The sequence below is a fragment of the Catharus ustulatus genome, chromosome 3, assembly GCF_009819885.2.
Source record: "Catharus ustulatus isolate bCatUst1 chromosome 3, bCatUst1.pri.v2, whole genome shotgun sequence".
NCBI classification, from domain to species: Eukaryota; Metazoa; Chordata; class Aves; order Passeriformes; family Turdidae; genus Catharus; species Catharus ustulatus.
In genome coordinates this window covers 18,067,528-18,087,411 of record NC_046223.1, presented here as the reverse complement: position 1 = coordinate 18,087,411, position 19,884 = coordinate 18,067,528, and the positions used below count along the sequence as shown (strand labels likewise).

Here is a 19,884-nt window from a genome sequence, read left to right as displayed (position 1 = left end):
TTCCCTTGTCCTGGGAAAAGAAAATTTGAGAATTTCTGTATACACACATTTTTATCTTACTTTTTCACCATTTTTCTCAAGTATTTTTCTAAGCTGTTTGGTTAAAGCCCATCTTGTCATCTTAATTTAACAAGGTTGTTAATCATGTTTACATCAAGATACATCATCAGCATTCTGCTGAAAGTACAGGTATATCTGCACTCTAGTGAGGTGTCTTCATTAGTCATGCTGGGTATTTTATTGCAACAGCCTGTAATTATTTTGTCAGTAAATATCAAAACCTCACAGTGCCTACCTGAATGATGTAAAGTAGCCTCCTGCCAACCCAAGAAAACTATCAGCTACATCTTTTGTTCTCATATATAATAATATTGGATATAAAGTGACAGTGGGGGAAGCCTTTTTTTATTGGAAAAGGAAGCCACATCAATTCAGAAGGTAGAGGAAAACTTTGTGGTATCTCTTATCAGGTGGTAGAAAGGGCAATTAGGTTAAAGGTTCAGAAACATCTGAGTTCTGCAAGTTCATCATGCAAGTATTTGAAAAAGCACAATGGAAGTAATAGATTAATCTTTCTTTTAACTGTTTTCCAATGGAATTTTTGAAAAGTGGAAGTAACTTGTTCTTCATGAATTAGAAAGCTTTGGGAATGATGGTATAGGGCTTCTGTTCAGTGCCCTTAAATGTTCATATGTGAGCATATTGCTGAAAATGAGTCTGACTATGAGGTGCTTCTGTTTGAAATTAAATCAGGCAATTAAAAATCAATCTTCTGAGTAGTCAGGGATTCAAAGACACATTTTAGATGTATATCATTACAAGCTTTCTACACACAGTCAGCTGGCTTTCCTGTCCGTTCTTAGTAAACTAAATGTGACACTATGGAGGCTCTTTTACTTCAAGAGGCTGTAGGATATCAGGAACATGACTTGAGAAAATCTGTCTTGTGGACACTAGGTAGGATTGGAGAGGAAACACAGGACTTGAGGTAATCGAAGTTTCAAATTCTTAAGCAATATGTGCTTAATTTATTATCCAGTTTGTAGGCTGTTCAATTTTTAGCTTTTAAGCAGTTCATTTTTTTTTTTTTATGCAATGCTTCTCTTGGAAGGCCATTCTTCAAAGTGCATGGCTTTTCTAATTTTCACCTTAAATGATGCATGCTGAGTTTATAGCAACTGCTCTTGAGCCAGCACTGTCTTTTTCTTTTCTACCTGATTTTTATGGCATGTTCTATTGCTTAGTGGAAAATTATTTAGAATGAATTTGTTTTGAAGGGAAATCAAGACGGTCTGGGGGATACGAGTTGACCATGATGGCTGCAGTTTGAGACAACTGACTTGTTTCAGTGATGATGATGGCATCTGCTCTCCTGCACTATGGTAATAATAAAATTCTCTGAAAGTCTCTGTGGGACTGACTTGCCATGCCAGTCCAGTCTAGATAGACCATCCTAATGGCATGAACTAGAAGGAAATCACAGTACAAAGTACTAAGAAGTACAGGTCGCTGTTTAGGTAGGGTCTGTGGAGAGAGGCAGCCCTTTTTTTTTTTAGGCAGGCTTACATGGTTGGGGGGATGCTTACAAGCTTTTGGCATACAAATCCCTCCTAGTCAGAACAGTCAAATGTTTGGTTAATTCAAGAAAACCTTTTTGGTTCTTTGTTAGCAGAAGAAGCTGTGGAGGATTTCTTTTCTTTTGAGTGAACTACCCATCAAAATACTACATTCTGAAATGAGGAAAGAATTACCAGTGAGATAAACAGGACAGCCAGAGGATGTGTGCAGATGCCCAGGCAGGTTCAAGACAGTGTATGAAATAGAAATTTATTTCATATAGCTGCTATCTGAGTTTTGACAAGGAGGCACATGCTAGACTGCATCCTGTGTATAGACAAGAGAAAACTAGGTATTACCATCTCCCAAACAAAATTAATTCATACCTTCACAGGGGCAGAAGAAAACAAGCAAGGTGGACTTCTGTGCAGAAAAGCAGTGGAAAGTTAGCCATGCATGGGTATGGTGAGGGAACTAGTTTTCACTTAGTTAATCTAGCCCAGAAACTCCTACTTGCCTTTGCAGGGATCTTGGAATATCAGAGGATTGTTAGGAGCCAGAGAGACAGTGCTTTAGAAGAATGAAGAGCCCTGTGTGGTTCTTGCAGCTGCTTCCCTCCCCTTTCCTCCTTGGAACACCCGCTGGAGACAATGCTTCCACGTGTGACAGGGGCAACAGCCAGTCCCTGCAAGTGAACTCTGCCTCCTTCTGGGATGGAGATATAATGTTTAGATACAAAAGATGCTCCTAAAGTGTTAACAGAAGAAATATGAAGAAGGTATGATTTTATTGAGTTAAATTATTATTAAAGGTATGGGAAGTTTCTCTCACATGGTACCTGGAAGCAGGTAAAAGACAACTCACAGGTGTCAAGTTTGGTGCTACTAAAGACAAGGAACACACATTGACAAGCCTGCTTGAAAAGAAGTTGCTTTTCAGGTCAGATATCTAAAACATCCTTTGTTTGGCCCACTGGAAGTAGGCAATGGAAGAAACACTGAATGAATTTTAAAAAGTCATACTTTGCTAATTGATGTGAACAATAGTGACAACCAGGACTCCTCAACAGAAGGCTAAATTGGCTAACCTTGCTCTTGTAGGAAGAGAGGTGGTAGGACAAGGAAAAGAGCTATAATTTAACTCCACCCATCTTCAAAAGCAGGTGAAGAGATCATAATTCATGCAATAAATCTGGACAATTAGACAATATTTGTACAATTAGAAGCTGAACACTGAATGATTAGTGATTCACAAATAATGAGCTGGTATCCACTCACAAACCTCAATGAGGAAATCAGATTTGTTTGCTGTGGGACAGTGATCTTTTTCAAATCTCTATCTGTAACCAGAAAGGAATTTAGACACCTCATAGGAAAGTGCATGAACATATATATATATTTTTTTTTTAATTTCTGAGGAATGCCTTTGAAAAAATGTGCAGTACTTTACTTTCATAATCATATGGGAATTTTATGTGGAATTTTTTTGGGGCTTTGGTGTTTGGTTGGGGTTTTTTGGAGTGTTTTGTTATTGAAGAGTATTAAGTTTACTGTCTGTCTTAGGTTTTGTTTCTTTGAGCTCTTTTCAGAGACTTTGGCTATAAAGTATGAATGTCTCTATCCAGTAAGATAAAAGGCCCACTTGTTTCAGGAGCCTGTCTTCACCAGAGGCTGATACGTGATACCAAAGAGAACAAACATCCTCAGGTAACACACACTGTCTTTACACTCAATCTATAATCATTAGTCTGTGATGTTTTGGCTTTTTAAATTCATACAGAGAACGCTCAGAACAAAAACCACAACCACCAACAGCCCTAAAAAGCGATTTTTAAGAAAAGATGGTGTGTACAGCTCTAATTAACCTCTTCTGCCTTCATGGCTGACCCTGACAACAGCAGGTGGAGACCTCTTGAGATCCCTGAAGTGTGTTCAGTGTGTGCTCCAGCAAAGGATACACAAGCCAACAGAAGAGGGATCACCAGAACTAAAGCAAACAGGTTATTTCCACTTCAGGGGAAAGATGCTGTCCACAATGATTTAGCAGCAGTGGTTCCAGAGGGGCAGTGGGCACACAGAGTGAGTGTGCAGACACTGGAAGCTTGATACAGGGGGTACTGCATTAAAGCACTGACTTGGAACTCTGTTTTCTTTTGTATTTGCTTTAAAAATTGCTCCTCATAAATCCCTTCCTAAAATTCTCTTCAGGGCCACCTGTACTTTCTTCTTTCCTGTTTCCTGGAAGAGGAACATGAGAACAGAGCAACAAATCTTCTTGCTTCTGTTTGTTTTAAACCTTCTCTTTTATTACCCCTGGAATTCTTTCCTTGTTGTACTTTCATCCATTTACCTAATTCTGGCAGTAAACTCCTGACAGGAATGGTGTTTCCATAAATTTCACTGTATTTATTGACCTACACATGTTCATCTGCAGAACAGATTATTATTATTCTTGTGATGATTGCAACAACCAGGTCTGCAGGATTAAACAGAATGAGGAAAGTTAATTGCTTTTTAAAAAAATACATATTTTTGACTAACATCAACTGCTTTTCAAGCTCTTTAGTGAGTGAATGAGACTGCAAGGAATTTTGAACTTCTAAAACATTTCTATCTCAGAGTTATGAATGGGCAAAGGGATGATTTCTAAAATGGGAAACCTGCTAGACTTTATCTGACTGGTAAGTCAGAATACTTTGTCTCATAACTAGTTTTGGTTTGATTGAGGAAAGTTTTCCATTTTAGCTCACTTAAGGGAGTTCAGTGTTGAGGGTTTTGGCTTTTTTTAGCTTTCACTTTCTTTTCTCTGATTTCTGTTAATCCTCTGGACAAGAGATTTCAATAGCACATGCTGTCATGCTCCAGAGTTATTTAGAGCACTAGGAAAATTCCTCTTCTATATGTCTTGATTCCTTGCCTTTGAAATGGGTATAGTAATAGTAATAGACTATCCCATCAGGGAGGTGAGAGAATGAGTGAATTTGATGCTATGTGACCAGCCACGCTGTTAAGATGAGGTCAGAGATTTTAAATTACCATGTAATCTATATATACAGATCATGACTCATGGTTGTATTTATTTTTGTCATATATGCAGTAGGTTGATAGATCAAATTTCTGTGATGGAATATCATAAGTTGCTGTTTACTGATTTAGCAAAAAGCAGTAGTTTACCTATAATATTATCACCAAGGCAAGGCAAAAATTTGAGAATGGACTTCCTTAAAAAAGTGATTATGTGATTGGAAGTGTTCTTTAAACCTAAGAACTGCATCATGCATTATGGAAAACATGGATTAGGAAACTAAACAAGTTTGATTTTGGTGTTAATGCTGTAATGGCTAGTTGCTTTAAGATTGCTGTAATAACACGTTACTTGTGGTTATGAGTAATAATTGTTATTTGAAATATTACAAAACTATTAATGAGTGGTAACCTTGTGTACACTAATTTTGAGATTGAAGCTTGCTACGTGAGGGTAGTACTTCTGTAAATTTTGCACATAAATATGAAGCAACAGAGCTTAAGATTACTTGGAGAAAAGTGGTTTTTTCTTGTACTGTGATATTGCAAAGTGGGAGGTACCAGACAATAGGTGTCAGCACTAGTTCAGCTATGCACAACTTCACTGAAAACATAGATTAAGGCAGCTGGTGTTAAGCTCAAGTTTGCTGTGAGCTCTACTTTCAGCAAACTGAAATGCCTGTAAAGAAGTCTGAAACAGTATTTGACACTTGTTATAAAATAGCTTTTCTAGGGTATAGACTGGGAAACAGAATAAACGAGACAGAAGATAAAAGCTGGTAAAATAATGCATGTATTGTATTCACTGTGACATGTTTCCATAATACTGAAGGAAAGACTTTCTGAAAATTGTGATTTAATTAGGTTTTATTTCATGAATTATTCAGAGATGTTTCTGAGAAAAAGACTTTGATATAGTGCTTTTCCAGGAATTTTAAAGAAATAATTAAACCTAATTGAAATTCAAGAAGGAAAGCAAAGTCACAAGAATCAGAATGGAGCAGACAGGATAAGGAAACTTCCATGAGACTTTGGAATTGTGCTGTTTTGTGGTGGAATTTTAAACTGGAACTAGCAGTCTAGATATCTTGTTCATTAATACAATGCATGTTATATGTGCAGGGGCCTGTGGATGATTCTGCCAACACCTTTGGAAGAAAAAAACCAGGAAGACTTCATGCAGAATGTGTAGTTGTGTAATGAAGAAGCCAGAAGAAACCACCACCAGGGAAATGGAAGACAAAAATCCTTGGTTTTCCTCTGTGTTTCACTAGCAACCTCCTAGGTACCAGGATGTGAGAATTAAGCCAAAACAGGTAAGACTAAATGCTTTGAGAGTCCAGTGTAAACATTATGGTCATAGCCCAGCACCCCAAAAGAGGTGCTGGGTCAGAGTGCCAGTTCTCTAGAATTGCTTTTAAGTGGACAAAAACGTACCTGTTCAAATTATGTCCTCCCAGGTAGAGGGTACCATGGCATTCAAACTGTGAGGAAAAGTAGTGAAACAGTCTTGCAGTGCAGCAGATGCATGCATATCAAGGAGTTTTTTAAATAAGCAGGTGCTGTCATTAGAGACCTCTGTGTGGTGAATGCTGTGCACAGAACAAGGGAAACAGCTTTTTCTTGTCAATATTTGGTGAGGGATAACTGGAAGAACGCCCCCTCCCTCCCCTGACGTTTGCATTGCATTGCAAAACCCTGTGAATTCCTTGCTAGCAGCCGTGTCAGTGGCACATGGCAAACCCCAAGCCTGGCAGGATAATCTGAAGGGAATGCAGCTGAATTGTGATCCTCTGCTATATAAAAGGGGGCGGGTCACTCTGTTCCTTTTCTGTCATTAAGGCTGCAGAAGCACCAACCAAACGCAGCTGGCACGCCTCTTCATTGCCTCTTATATAATATGGGGTTTCACGGGGCACTGATGTAGAAATAAAGTCAAACATTGTTGAGGCAGACTTGTGGTGTGGCTGGTGCTCTGTGCTTTGCTGTGGGCAGTAGGACTGCTCTCACAAGGGTGGTCTGTGGCCCTGTTTGGGTCAAGTTTGGAAGGTGTGCAGGATGGCTCCGAACGAGGCAGGGGATGAACTTGTTTTCTTTGTCAATGGGAAAAAGGTAAGCAAGATTCCAGCTTTCTGTCCAGCTTGCTTGATTACTTACTTTTCTAGTAATCTTTTTCCTCCTCTGAAGTTTTCTGATAAGAACACGTATTCCATGGCTTTTAAATGTTAAATTGTGAAGACTACATATTACTTTGCTAAATGGCTTTTTTCTCTTCTTTGACTTTACTTTGTCAATTATTCAAAGAGTAAGGCAATTACTTAATATTCCTTTTACATTTTAGATTTGTTGGCAATAATTTACTGCAATTCTGAGGTAACTACTCTTAAATAAGTGTGGGCTGCTTAATACAGGCATTTCTGTAGAAATAATTTTAGTACTTACAACAGATATGGAAAATTTAACTGAAATGGAAGCATCCAAATATAATTCATATGCTCAATAAGTAATTCTAATATCTGGTTTTTGAAAGGGATTTAGAAAAATGTTTATTCCATTTCCATTTAAGAAGCTAGAAAACTCTTCAGGAATGAATGCCCATTAACTGATACTGGTTTCTGACAATAACCTAATAAGTGACTGTGTCTCACAGGAGGCTGGGGTGCTCCTTGCACACGATGGACATATTTGGACAGTTTGTCCCAGAGCCCCGCTCCCTCAGTTTGGACTTTGCCTGGCTAGCAATGCAGCCTTGCCTCTTGTAACAAAAAAAAAAAGCTTGTAACAAGTCAAAGCTGACTCATTCTTTGACCAATGGCTCCCAAGACAATTCTGTTTCTGAGCTCAGTGCTAGTTTTGCCCCACCACCTTCCCCTTGCACTTGGGCATGGTAGCTTGTGCCAAGGCAACATCCTGCTGGGAAACCTGGGGAGGGGACAGGGTTACATATCCACTTGTTTATAGCCAAGAGTTGGCAAGCTTTCCCTGTGCACTGCTTAGGGGTAAATCATGTAGTATACTTAGACTGGGCTAGACAATTAATTTTCTAATCCCTTGAGGGGTCACACAATACTCTCAGTTGGTTAAAAAGCTCTGTGCCCTGCCTTACAGACGGGCACAGGGTTACTATCCATTTTGCTTTTGTTGGTCTTTCATGGTTTGATGTGGATGAGAATGTAGCTACAATTAGGAGTTTTAATTATGATTTTGTATCCCAAACTGGATTGGAATTAGAACTTTCCAAGGTACTTGTGGATTTTATATTAATGTTTTGTTTTATTGATACATTAACAGTTTACTGAAGAATTAAGTTTATCTAGTGTGCAGTACAAGTTAGTCATAGAGCTGTTGAATGTAATACTGATGCAGACCCAGGCTTGATTCTGTGGTTTTATAGAGACGGATGACAACTAAAGCTTTGCTTACACAGATTAGTAGTGGTTCATAGGTGTTAATTGACATATCAGACATTCATTGTTTCTAGAGAGAGATGAAAACTTGAAGCTCCAAATTAATTGTAACTAGCTAATTGAGTCTGGTAGTTGAAATGTGGCACAGGATGGTGTGTGAATTTTATCTGATTAATTTTCTGCTATGGTGGGTGCAGGTGGCAAACCATTAATTTGTCTTCTTGCTCTGTGAAGTTTTAGTGAGATGCCTCCTTTGTGAACCTCAGTTTATAGAGGGTGAACTTGGAGCTCTTTTGGTCTTGCAGTAGGAGGTTGCCACAAATGTGTTGGGCAATCCAGAGCCTGATACAAACCAAGTGTCCTGTCTTGTTTGAATTTTTTTTTCTGGTATGTCCTAATGAGAGACAATTGTAGCTCTGGTGCCAGATCAGCTGAGGTTCAAAACCAGTAGGCCTCTTATGGTAGGTATGGAGAGTTTAAAAAAAAAAAAAATCCTGCATACCATTACAGGAGGTGTTTCAGCACTGGCTGATGCTCAGTTGTGAAAAGAGCACTGCTCTGTGCAAACTGTTAGAAAAGTCCTTCTTCCTGGAGAAAGCTTTTGTCTAATACATGAAAATGTCTATTAGTCAAAGCCCAGAGACTCTTTTATTCATGTGGGGTGAAGCAGAGAAGGGGAGAAATGGCAACCTAGACCCTGAAGGCCATCAGCAGAAAACAACCTGTTCATTTTGGATCTTCTGTCTGTACTTGCTGTGTCCTGCAGATAATAAACCTGCTGTGAGTGAATCTTCTCCTTTATGACCCCTGGAATTCTTTCCTTGTTGTACTTTCATCCATTTACCTAATTCTGGCAGTAAACTCCTGGCAGGAATGGCCAGTTCTTGTTGCACTTCATCTATTTTTATGGAACTGTTCCTGTTTACAAAAGCCATATCTCAGAGCTGATTGTGTGCATGTGTAAAGGAGTTTATCATAGTGAGATATTGGCAACTTGGCTATAAAAAAAAGACCAAGGGATGATTAATATTAGCAATGGTACCAACTCATTTAAATGTCAAACCTCTCTCAGCATCCTTTCCCACTGCATCATGGAGTTCTAGGAGCAGGTTTTACTTGTTCTACTCAGAGTCTTCAGTGGCTTTTTTTTTCTATTCCCTTCTTTGTGTGTGTTGCTAAAGTGGCTCAAGTTACAATCCCACCAACTGCAGGTTTAAGAGAGAGAGTTGGACTCATGGGGCGTTCTGATCTGTGCCAGTGCATGTGGAGATTGTTGGGACATTGCTGCACGTGAAAGATTGTGTGATGGAAGGAGGGGTGGGACATGCCTGGAAGTGCAATTCTGCTGGAACAACAGGTAGCAAGAAGGGGAGAGGAAACAGCATCCATCAGGGGAGGTTAGGAAAAGGTTTCTTCACCCAGAGGGTGGCTGGGCATTGAACAGGCTCTCCAGGGCAGTCATCGCAGCACCGAGCCTGACAGAGTTCAGGAAATATTTGAACAATCCTCTCAGGCACCTGGTGTGATTCTTGGGGTGTCCTGTGCAGGACAGGAGTTGAGTTTTGATGGTTTAATGGGTCCCTTCCAACTCAGTATATTCTGTGATTCTACCTTAGGATGTGGCTCTGTCCATCTGGGGCCCTGACTAAATGTTGATTCACAGCAAAGAATGTGGTGACATGGCCAGGGGGGAAGGTTATTGCTGTGTGAATTCATGACAGCTTGACATGGCAAATGGGCTGCTGACCTTTTGTCTCTGTACAAAACCACGTGTAAGAGGTGGTTTGTAAGTGGGGACATGGATTGCAGCGAATTCTTCTCTCTTGCATTAGCCCAGTCTGCACTGTTGTCAAAGAAAAGTCTCTTGGAACAGCTGAGCACACTTTACATCGAGGACTGTTTATTTTAAGCACCTGTTTACTTCACTGGGCATAAAGCTTGGCACACTGCTAACTCAAGGTTATCTTAATGGTCTGCCTAGACTAGAATGCAAATCAGCATGCTCAATTTAAAGCTAATTTTTTTTTTTCTTGGCCTCTCTCATGCATATGTAGCATGTAATTTTAGTTTAAACACATGGAGTCAATATTTCTATTTCTGTTCTGAATGCTAAGGGAGGATCTATGCTGGGAAACCACATTAGACCTCTTGCCTCTTCCAAAGTCTGTAGGTGTTTGATTGCTGATGGGACCAGCTAAAATGCAGAATTTTTCGGAGCTTTGTCAACCGCTGAGTTCTACATAAACAGTGACTTACGAGCTTTCAGTGTCCTGGTTTAAAGCAGAACAAAATGTTCTCATGACCAATAGCATCAAATTTACATTGTGTAGTTATATTCAGTTTGTTCATCTGTGTTCTAATCCTTTTTGCTGATAAATGATTTGAAATCTCTCCCTGACTTCAGGAATAACACATTCACAGATTTTAGGGTCCTAGGGGACCTTTACATGTGACTGGTCTGACTAGCTGTTTGGCAATCTTTCACTTTCTCTTCTTGTAACTTATTGAGTGACCAGGGATTAGTGATTCAATGGGAGCTTGACCTTCAGGAAAACATCTGCTTCTCCTTTATATACCCCAACTGATGGAAAACTTAGCGCATTGTTTGATAAACTAGGAAAGTTTGTTTTTTCTTTCTTTTTGTTCCTCTATTTACCTTGTTAATCTAATGTTCTCTTACACTGAAAAATCTCTAACTTCCTGGGAATAATAATTTAAATATGATGCTTTATGTTGTAAAGGCAAAGTTATCTGAATTAGTGAGAGGCAGGTAGAGAAGCCAGAAAACAAAATATTTATTGAGATGGAAGTTTTGTACATAAAATTATGGGGAAGTGAGCTCAACATTTCTCTGGACTAGTCTGTGTGCTCTAAAGGTGTAAAGAACGGCTTCAGAACCTGCTCTGTGTGGTCCTCAAAAGCACAAAGAACTGCAGGGCCAGGCTAGGCTCCCTGCTGAGGTGGATCTGAGTATTTAAAATTCCTAAAATCAGTAGGCAAACAGACATGTAGTACAAACACAGCAGTAAAGAGTAAATTTGTTTAGAGTTATTTGACTGTCTGTGCCATCCTAACCTTTTCAACAATGTTTCTTTCTGCATTTGATTAATAATTAAGCTGCTAAATGCAGTAAAACTCAGTTTTAAATTGTCAAAATGTGGCTGTCAATCTGATATACCTGCAATACGACATTTGATTTCAAAAACCAAAATAAAACATATTACCAAACACTAAAAACCAGCAACTTACCAAAACCCAGCAACTTACCAAAAGGGAAATATTTCTTTAGCTGCAGTATCTAAGCTGTCTGATCCTACAATCACAGAAGGCAATGGATGGAATTCAGTTTATTTCTGTACAAGGACACTGGGGGAGGTGAGCAGGATCTGTTATTGTGCAGTCATACTGTACTGGGCATCAGACAAGACATGTTATCCCCACCCGCAGGGTTTTAAAATGTTGTAAGAACAAATCACAGCAGGTGGTTGCAACAAACCACTGGAGGAATATGTTGGAGGACAAGCCAGCATCAACAACAATGAGCAAAAGGCAGGAATAGCAAAACATTCTTACTCTATGCCCAACAAGAGAGACTCATCAGCAAGCATCCTCCCACCAGGAATCTGAAGTGAAGAGAAATGACTCCTTGTTCTCTGATGTGTGAGATTTGTGTTAATTCAGATTGTTCTCCAAACTCTTACCAATTATCTTCCTCAGATCCCTAGTCTCTGCCAGAATTGCAGATATAAAGGTCCAGTGGAGGAGTTTGAAGTGACTGAAGCAGCAATTCAGGGCGGTTGGCTATAACAGAGTAAGGGTGTGGATTTTCTGGGACATGGTGGGAGAGACTTTCTGAGAAAGTTGAGCAAAGTTTTGGCTTTGGGACGTCACACATTCTTATGAGACTAACAGTATGTGGAGATGAGTGGTTAAATGAAAAATGAAGGACTAGGTCTGTCTTATTTCCTACTTACTGAAAAAAAACCAGTGGCCCAAAACTTTAATTTCTTGGTTTGAGTACATAATCGAGCTCTTCTTGCACTCTTTCAAAAAAACCTCTTGAGATGTTTTCTTTGATATAAGCACAGAATAGTCTTTAGCCATTCTGAAGTTTCTCCTCTGCGCCTGGCTATCTCAGAAACTGCTTTGGCAGAGTTTGCAATGGCCCTTGGCACAAGCATGAGGAAGAAATTCAGCGTGGCAGTGACAGTGGGAGTTGCTGGGGCTGGCTCTTTGCCTGTGGAATGGCTCTGAAAGTCCATTAGTCCACTCACTATCGCAGGGATGTTTGGAATTTCCTACTCATGTCTGTCTGTTTGCTAAGCTGCTGCACAGGGATGTATGGGCTTTCTCCGAACCAGATGGCCATGGAAGAACCACTGCATACTTTTATTTGTTTCTATGCATCCAGGAGGTGAGGGAACAGGGGCACTCAGCTCTGAATAGCAGCAGTGAGTGCTGCATGATCTACAATATGACATTCCCAAACCAGAAGGGACTCTTTTTCCTGTAGATCATCCCCAGTACAGGAATGAAATGTGCAAAAAGCGACCAGCAGCAATTTTATCAGTTAATTCTAAGAAGTTGAACTCAAATAGGAAGTCTGAACCTTGTCTTTTTAGAATAACCCTGTCACGTGTGAAAGGCATAAAACTGAAGCAGGACAGAGGTCATGAAGTTTCTTATCCATGAACAAAAATAAGTTAAAAAAAAAAAAAAACGCTTGCACAAATGACCCATTTAAATTTGCCCTTCAAACTGGGAGTGATTAATTTAAAGAAATTGTAACTATGGTACTTAGGACTTGCATACAATAAGAGCCAAGAAGATGATTATATTCTGGCACACAGTGAATTTGGAAAAGTTTCTTGACACTTTATAAACAACAGAAAAGGGGAAGACAAGCCCTGTGGCCATTTGGAGGCAAGGGCAGAACTTCGGTTTCTGACCACTGGGCAGAGGTTGAAGTAAAGTATTTAATGTTTTTTTTTGTCTAATGGATAACTTTTAATACTGTGGTTTATTAATAGGATGGAGGTGGCTCAAAATATGCAGCAAAAATTACTCCTTTCGTGGAATTTTGTATTCCCACATTTAGGATGTCTACTGTTGTAATACTGATTGATTTAATGTTGCAAAGGAGGAAGGAGTACTTTCTGTCCATCCTCCTGCACCTGTATTGTCACATTACAGTTTCCACTGTTGGGTTTTTTTCACTGCAAAACCTATTACTCTTTCTGTCATTCTGTTTATCTGCTCATTTTCTCTGTCTCTTCTAGTAGTAAAAGAAAGGACAGAGTTCAGTTATTCGGGATCAGTAAAGATGAGACACCGTTTGGGACATGTCAGGAATCCAAGATTTGATTACAAAACACAGTTCTTTCTCTTCTCAGTAATAAGTCTGTTTGCCATTTTTATGAAGGTTTTTTTAGATTTACCTCAGTGTACCATGACTGAAAAACTCAGATGTATGTAATGCATATACCAATAATTTCAAGGAAAAGTTGTGTCTGGATGCATGACCAACATTGCTGAAATAATCAATAATTTTGCTCCCCACTTTGGAAAAGAAGTTACACAAAGTCCAAACTTTCCCCTTGCAACTAACTTATCTGTGTTGTAAAACATTTTGTGTTTATCAGTATCTTTCTCTTCTTGCAGGTGGTGGAAAAAAATGTGGACCCAGAAACAACCTTGCTAATTTATCTACGAAGAAAGTGTATCCAGTGTCAGACAAAACTGCAGAGGGCTTTAAATGCCTACAACATTTTATAATGGTTCACTGTTCTGTCTTTCCAGTACTGGGCAGAGCTTTTGCAGAGTATAGGAGGGAGTGCTTTGCATTGTCTGGTATTTCTTGCTAGCAAAGATTACAGCTGCTATTCCAGGCTTAAACAATACCAAATTTTAGATTACAGTAGTTTCACGAATACAAGCCGCACGGATTATAAGCCGCACCCCCGGTGCCTCGACAATGTTGCTGTCTTTGTCAATAGATAAGCCGCACCCCGAATATTAGCCGCACTTTCGTTCGTCGCGAGAATCCGTGCGCAGCTTTCACAAATTGGCCAATTAGTAACAGGATCGCGGCATAGCGGGCTTTACTGGCTCGGGGCGGGGCCAGGCAGGCTCGGCCCGCTCATGGTTGCCGACGGGGCCGGGTGGCCCAGCTCAGCGCCACGGCTCGGCGGGGCTGGCCGGGTGGTGCTGCCGCCGCCGCCGGGCTCGCTGGCCCCCCTCTCCCGTCAGCACCGCCCCGCTGCCGCGTTCGCTCGCCCGGCTGGCAGGGCTGCCGCCGCCGGGCTCGCCGTCCGCCCCGCTGCCGCTTTCGCTCGCCCCGCGCCGCGCCTCGCGAGCGCCGCGCCCGCCCCGCGGCGCTTTCGCGGCTCGCGGTTCGCGGCTCGCGGCTCGCGGCTCGCGGCTCGCGGCTCGCGGCTCGCGGCTCGCGGCTCGCGGCTCGCGGTTCGCGGCTCGCGGCTCGCGGCTCGCGGCTCGCGGCTCGCGGCTCGCGGCTCGCGAGGCGCGGCTCGCGGTTCGCGGCTCGCGGTTCGCGGCTCGCGGCGGCGCTTTCGCGAGCGGCGGCGCTTTCGCGGCTCGCGGTTCGCGGCTCGCGGCGGCGCTTTCGCGGTTCGCGGCTCGCGGTTCGCGGCTCGCGGCTCGCGGTTCGCGGCTCGCGGTTCGCGGCTCGCGGCTCGCGGCTCGCGGCTCGCGGTTCGCGGCTCGCGGCTCGCGGCGGCGCTTTCGCGAGCGGCGGCGCTTTCGCGGCTCGCGGTTCGCGGCGGCGCTTTCGCGGCTCGCGGTTCGCGGCGGCGCGTTCGCGGCTCGCGGTTCGCGGCTCGCGGCTCGCGGTTCGCGGCTCGCGGCTCGCGGCTCGCGGCTCGCGGCTCGCGGCTCGCGGCTCGCGGCTCGCGGTTCGCGGCTCGCGGCGGCGCTTTCGCTCGCCGGGCGGCGCTTTCGCGAGCGCCGCTTTCGCTCGCCCCGCCGGCAGGGCTGCCGCCGCCGCCACCAGGCTCGCCGGCCGCCCCCTCCCGTCTGCACCGCCGCCGCGTTTCCTCGCCCTGGCCGGCACTGCAGGCCCCCGCACCGCCGGGCTCCCCCACGCTGCTGGCCCCGATTATGCTGGGCTTCCCCCGCTGCCAGGCAGCCCCACCCGCCGGCCTTCCTGCTTCTGCCATGCTCCCCTGCACTGCTAGCCCCAGTTCTCCCGGGCTCCCCCGCCCTGCTGGCTCAGGCTCTGCCGCCCGCCCCCGACACTGCTGGCCCCGCCTCTGCCAGGCTTTCCCACCTCTGCCGGGGCCGGCCGGGCTCCAGCTTGGCTTGGGGCTGCCGCGGGCTCTCACTTCCGTGTTGGCAGCTTTTAGAATTTTGTTAATAGATTAGCCGCCCCGGAATATTAGCCGCACTTCCGGGTTTCCACCAAAATTTTGGTCAAATTGGTGCGGCTTGTATTCGTGAAATTACTGTATATACTTAAGTGATTTGTTAATGCTTTAAAGAAAAAACTCGTAATTTTGCGTAATTATAATATGATGGAAAGGGAGCAATAATGAGATGGCAATAAAATTGAAGGAAATTTAAGATAGTTCCACACAAATCATAAAGAATTTTCTAGCCAAAGCATTATATTGGCTAGCTAATATCCCATAACTTGGTACTTCTGTGCTGTTTCTCAGATGGCCCAGGGAGGCAGGCTCAGAGGCAGGGGTTCCCCTCACGAACCATGGGCATGTTCACATGAGAAGATGCAAGTGGTCACGTTTCACCCCTATTTGAAACTGGTCAGTACGTGAGTCAAAACAGCTTAAGGAGCTGAGTAGCTCCTGTGATGACCAGGCTGGCTGTACCAGGCTTCATTCCACAGGTCATGTCATTCTATGTTTTCTGACTTTTTGTCTGGCCAGCTGGGTCTGTACATCTGCCAAATTGTTCACAGCTGTGCTGATGTACCTGTACCATGCTGCTCTGCTCCATTTGTCTGGGAGCTGAGGAAGTACAGACTCATGAATCACACCCTCCCTTGAGGTTTCCAACAGTACTATCAGCAGCTCTGTTTATCTGAATATACCATAGATGGATAAAGGTCAAGAGGAAATGTAAGTGGCATGACCCTTAGGCCTAGGTGTGCCTATCTTACTGCTAGAACTTTTATGTCTAAGCTTGTTGATAACTAATGCAAATAGCTTTGTAAAGAGAATCTGAGCTCTTCAAAACCTGTTGATCTTCTGCATGAGCATGCCGGTGAACTTATTTTGCAGATATCTGGTTAGGGTCAGACAAATACTTTGAGAAATGTATTTTATTGAGGCAGGTTAGCACTGTTGTCTAGAGAACCATCAGATGGCATAGGAAAGATGTATTTCTGCTCAAGAAGGCACATGGTTGTATGAAAAACTGTGGTCACTTTAAGGACATGGTTTAATCATGGACTTGGCAGCATTAGGTTTGCATTGAAAACATGGTTTAGAGGTGGACTTGGCAACATTATGGTTGGACTTGGTGATCTTAGAGATCTTTTCCAACCAAATGATTCTATGATTTTTTAGAAACAGTCAGTGCCATGCTGTTTGCAGTGATGCCAAAATGAATTGAGTTCCCTCTATCACAGTGTCTGTTGCTTTTCCAAAGGCTCTGTGGTATAGGGAAAGGCACTGACTATCCCAGCTTGATTGCCAATGAAATCAGCTGATTTTTACCCCACCAAAAGTCTCTCAACATTGGCCAATCCTCTGTGCAATAAATAATAGTGTCTAGTTGCCTTCTCATGAGTGAAGGAATATAAGCAGAAGAGGCTCAAAGACTTCTCTCCCAATCTCCCTTTGCAGAATATTTGATGTAATTCCTGATTTTAAAGCATGGCCATGAGCTCAGCAGTCTGTGGAGGAATCTGCTTAGGCCGGACCATTCACCCTGTGAGCTCCCAGGTGTCTGTGGAGGGGTTCTGTGCATCTCCATGAGTTCTGGCCCTCAGTGTCTCTCTGCTATGATTTTATGGGACCCAGGCTCCTGAGGGAGCGTGCTTAGCTGGTTTTGTCCCTATCAGTTCGCAAGCCATCAGAAATGGAGTGGCCAGACTGTGACTTTTGAGATGCAGGTAGTTTGTGAGCAGTTCAAATGCAGCTCCCAGGCAGTGCTGAACTGTGTCACTTGTAGCCACGAGTGACTGCCTGCCTGGGAGCCTTCTGGGTGAAAGGAGTCACCAGGTGTAGGAGGAAATCAAGCCCCACCAGAGGTGCTGAAGGAAGATGTCTCTGTGTAGCTCAGGGATGTGGCTGCATGCCTGAGCAGCTCCTGCTCAGCAATTACCAGTGCTTTATCACCCTTATTTCCTTTTCTGAGAAATGGAACTGAGAAGTGGGAACTGTTGCAGTTGAGGATATTTTTTTATTTCTTAGAATCTGTTGGAGTGTGGGCTGTGCCCTTATGAGGGGTTTGGGTGTTGATCTCAATAGTCACATGCCAGCTTTTGAAACTTTGCTTATGCTAAATTAGTAAGCAGAAGGAGTGCTTTGTTTCCAGTAAGAACTTGTTGCTCAACCTTTATTGATAACTTGAGCAGGCTTCTGCCAACACTTCTTGTGTTTTCCTTAACTCCTGTTCTCTCAGTGGGCCTGTGTGGAACCAAACTAGGCTGTGGAGAAGGTGGATGTGGTGCTTGCACTGTTATGATATCCAAGTACGATCCCTTTCGGAAGAAAATCCTGTATCCTTTGCAATCTGAACTCTGCAACAGAGAAATAAAATGGGGACAGATCCATGTTCCTAACATACCAGACATGGTACTGGTTTTGAAAAGAAGTTATATAATGAATGTTTCTGCCAAAACATAATTTTTCACTTTCAGAACATAAGCTCAGAAGGCTAAGATAAGAAGGTATTTTTCTTAAAGCATTGCGTAATGCTGATAGGGAGCTGTTTCTTTGTGCCCTGCAATATCTGCTCTGACTCTAATGTAACCTTTTCCTGTAAGAATCCATATAATGATTATTGTGATAAAATCTTTATTGTTATTGTATTATGACAATAATCTTGTTTGTGTATGCCCGCAGATATGAACTTTTTCCTCTACTTCCATTGTAACTTTCAGAATTATTTCCTGAGGCAAAATTTCCTCCTGTTCTCACTTTAATTAATTGAAATGGGAAACAGTGGAATCAAACAAAAAGGGGAATGCAGGAAGAGGATGATACAGAGAAACAGGCCCCAGTTTAGTTTTACTGTGGGAAACAGAAAGCACTAAAATTTTGAGTATATTTGGAATAATGCTTGAAGATGCTATAACTTGGATCCTCTGAGTAGTTCTGCTTAATAGCATGGCCATGAGTAAGATAGCTTTAGGGTCATTATTCTGTCTTGATAGAAATGAGATGAAATAGCTAGTTCTCATATGAGTTTTGGCAACATTATTCTCTTTTACCTTCAGTCTAACTTTTAGCCCATGTTTTACATCTAGAAACAGCTTTCTAGCTAAAAGACTGAGAACTCCAGGCTCTTACATAACTTTGCCAGCATCCAGCTGCACAACATCTTGGTATTTGTAGACTGCCCCTATAAATTACTCATATGGGTTCTGTATATTAACACGCAACAAGGATGTTTAAAGTTGCTATATTTAGGTGAAATCCTATGATGTATGCCCAGATCAAACTGCAAGGGAAATTGATAAGAATTTTGGATTACTCAGTGCTATAGGATTTGGCTTGTAATTAATTCTTGTATCACACCTATTTAAATGCTCCTACTGTGTTCGCTGCTGTAGCTTCCAAGTTCTCTTCACTGCTCCTGTTCCCTTTTTCCTTTTCTGAGCAACACTGTCAAATAAAATGACCTTAATGTACTGTTTTAGTCACCATACTGCCAATGCTTGTCTCTTCCCTGTCTGTGCCCTGCATCACGTGGCTGTAACTACTGTTGAAGGCATAGGAAACACAAAATCCAGGCTGCACCCAGCCCAGGTAAGCTGTTAATACTGGTAACTTTAAAACTCTCTATACATGTTTTCTTATGCTAATTAAATCTGTTCCAGGACACTGGGACCTCCACCATAATGCTAAAGCCACAAGGCTGACTCTCCACATGAGCAATCCATACTTGCAGGAATGGCTAAGTGACAGAATCAAACTCCTGAGACAATGCCACAGCTCTGTTCTACCCCTAACAGGTTAACTGGTGCTATGCTGGCTGAATTGCCAATGCTTTAGTCCTTGGGCTGCATGGCTGTATTTGTCCACATCCCAGACTGGGAATGCTGATAATGACCTGGAGCTAGGAAATCTGAGATAGGTTTGGGGTCTCCTATGTGGCATTCCAAGAATGACTCTGGTTTCTGATCTTACATAGTTAGGAACATTCCCTGCAGTAATGAAGGAAGGTTTGGTTGAGCCATGTTTCTGGAGTCTCAAAATATTCTTGGTGAGAAGGAGTGACAGGAATGTGCATCCTTGCTCTTCTAGCAAGGTGTTACAATGCAGCCTTGCCTCTCTCTGTCAGAGACCTGCTGCCTTAAGGTAAACTGTGATTCATCTCATTTTGCGCAGTGGGTAGGACTTGTGCCAGTATCTGAGGGAGGAAACAACAAAGTGAAAAATAAGTGCAATAATCTGTCCTTTGTTTATTTGTCTTCTTTTCTCTCCCCCCACCTGAAGATTCTGGCAGCTAAGTTTTGAAATTCAAACTCAGGTATAGGCAGGTAGCCCAAACCTTCCTAGCATGGTAAACCTGAAGAACTCCTGATCTCCTTGCAATCTTCTAGTGGCCTTCAGTCACATTTTGATTTCAAAGCCTAGGTGCAAACTTTTCAGGCTGCTCTCCTCTTTGAAGGCTGTTTCACTGATAATGTGACCAGAGAACATCTGATGGTAATTTAGCTCCTCTGTGATACTGGGTTTTGCTTTTAACAG

The 19,884-nt window shown here is 42.6% G+C and overlaps 1 protein-coding gene across 3 annotated transcripts in view; it reads left to right on the top strand.

Moving 5' to 3' along the window:
* Positions 1 to 1,870: 1,870 nt before the first annotated feature.
* XDH (xanthine dehydrogenase) overlaps positions 1,871 to 19,884 on the top strand; it is a 55,532-nt gene continuing 37,518 nt past the window's right edge. Inside the window, exons 1-6 of one of the 3 annotated variants that reach the window (XM_033056401.1) lie at positions 1,871 to 2,335; positions 3,146 to 3,263; positions 5,703 to 5,896; positions 13,649 to 13,706; positions 17,591 to 17,687; positions 18,831 to 18,939. In XM_033056401.1, coding sequence (XP_032912292.1) covers positions 17,650 to 17,687; positions 18,831 to 18,939 — 147 coding nt within the window. In that variant the 5' untranslated portion in view covers positions 1,871 to 2,335; positions 3,146 to 3,263; positions 5,703 to 5,896; positions 13,649 to 13,706; positions 17,591 to 17,649. Of the gene's footprint in view, positions 2,336 to 3,070; positions 3,264 to 5,702; positions 5,897 to 6,522; positions 6,693 to 13,648; positions 13,707 to 17,590; positions 17,688 to 18,830; positions 18,940 to 19,884 lie in introns of those variants that run through there. The other 2 variants (XM_033056400.2, XM_033056399.1) reach the window with 2 other exon arrangements.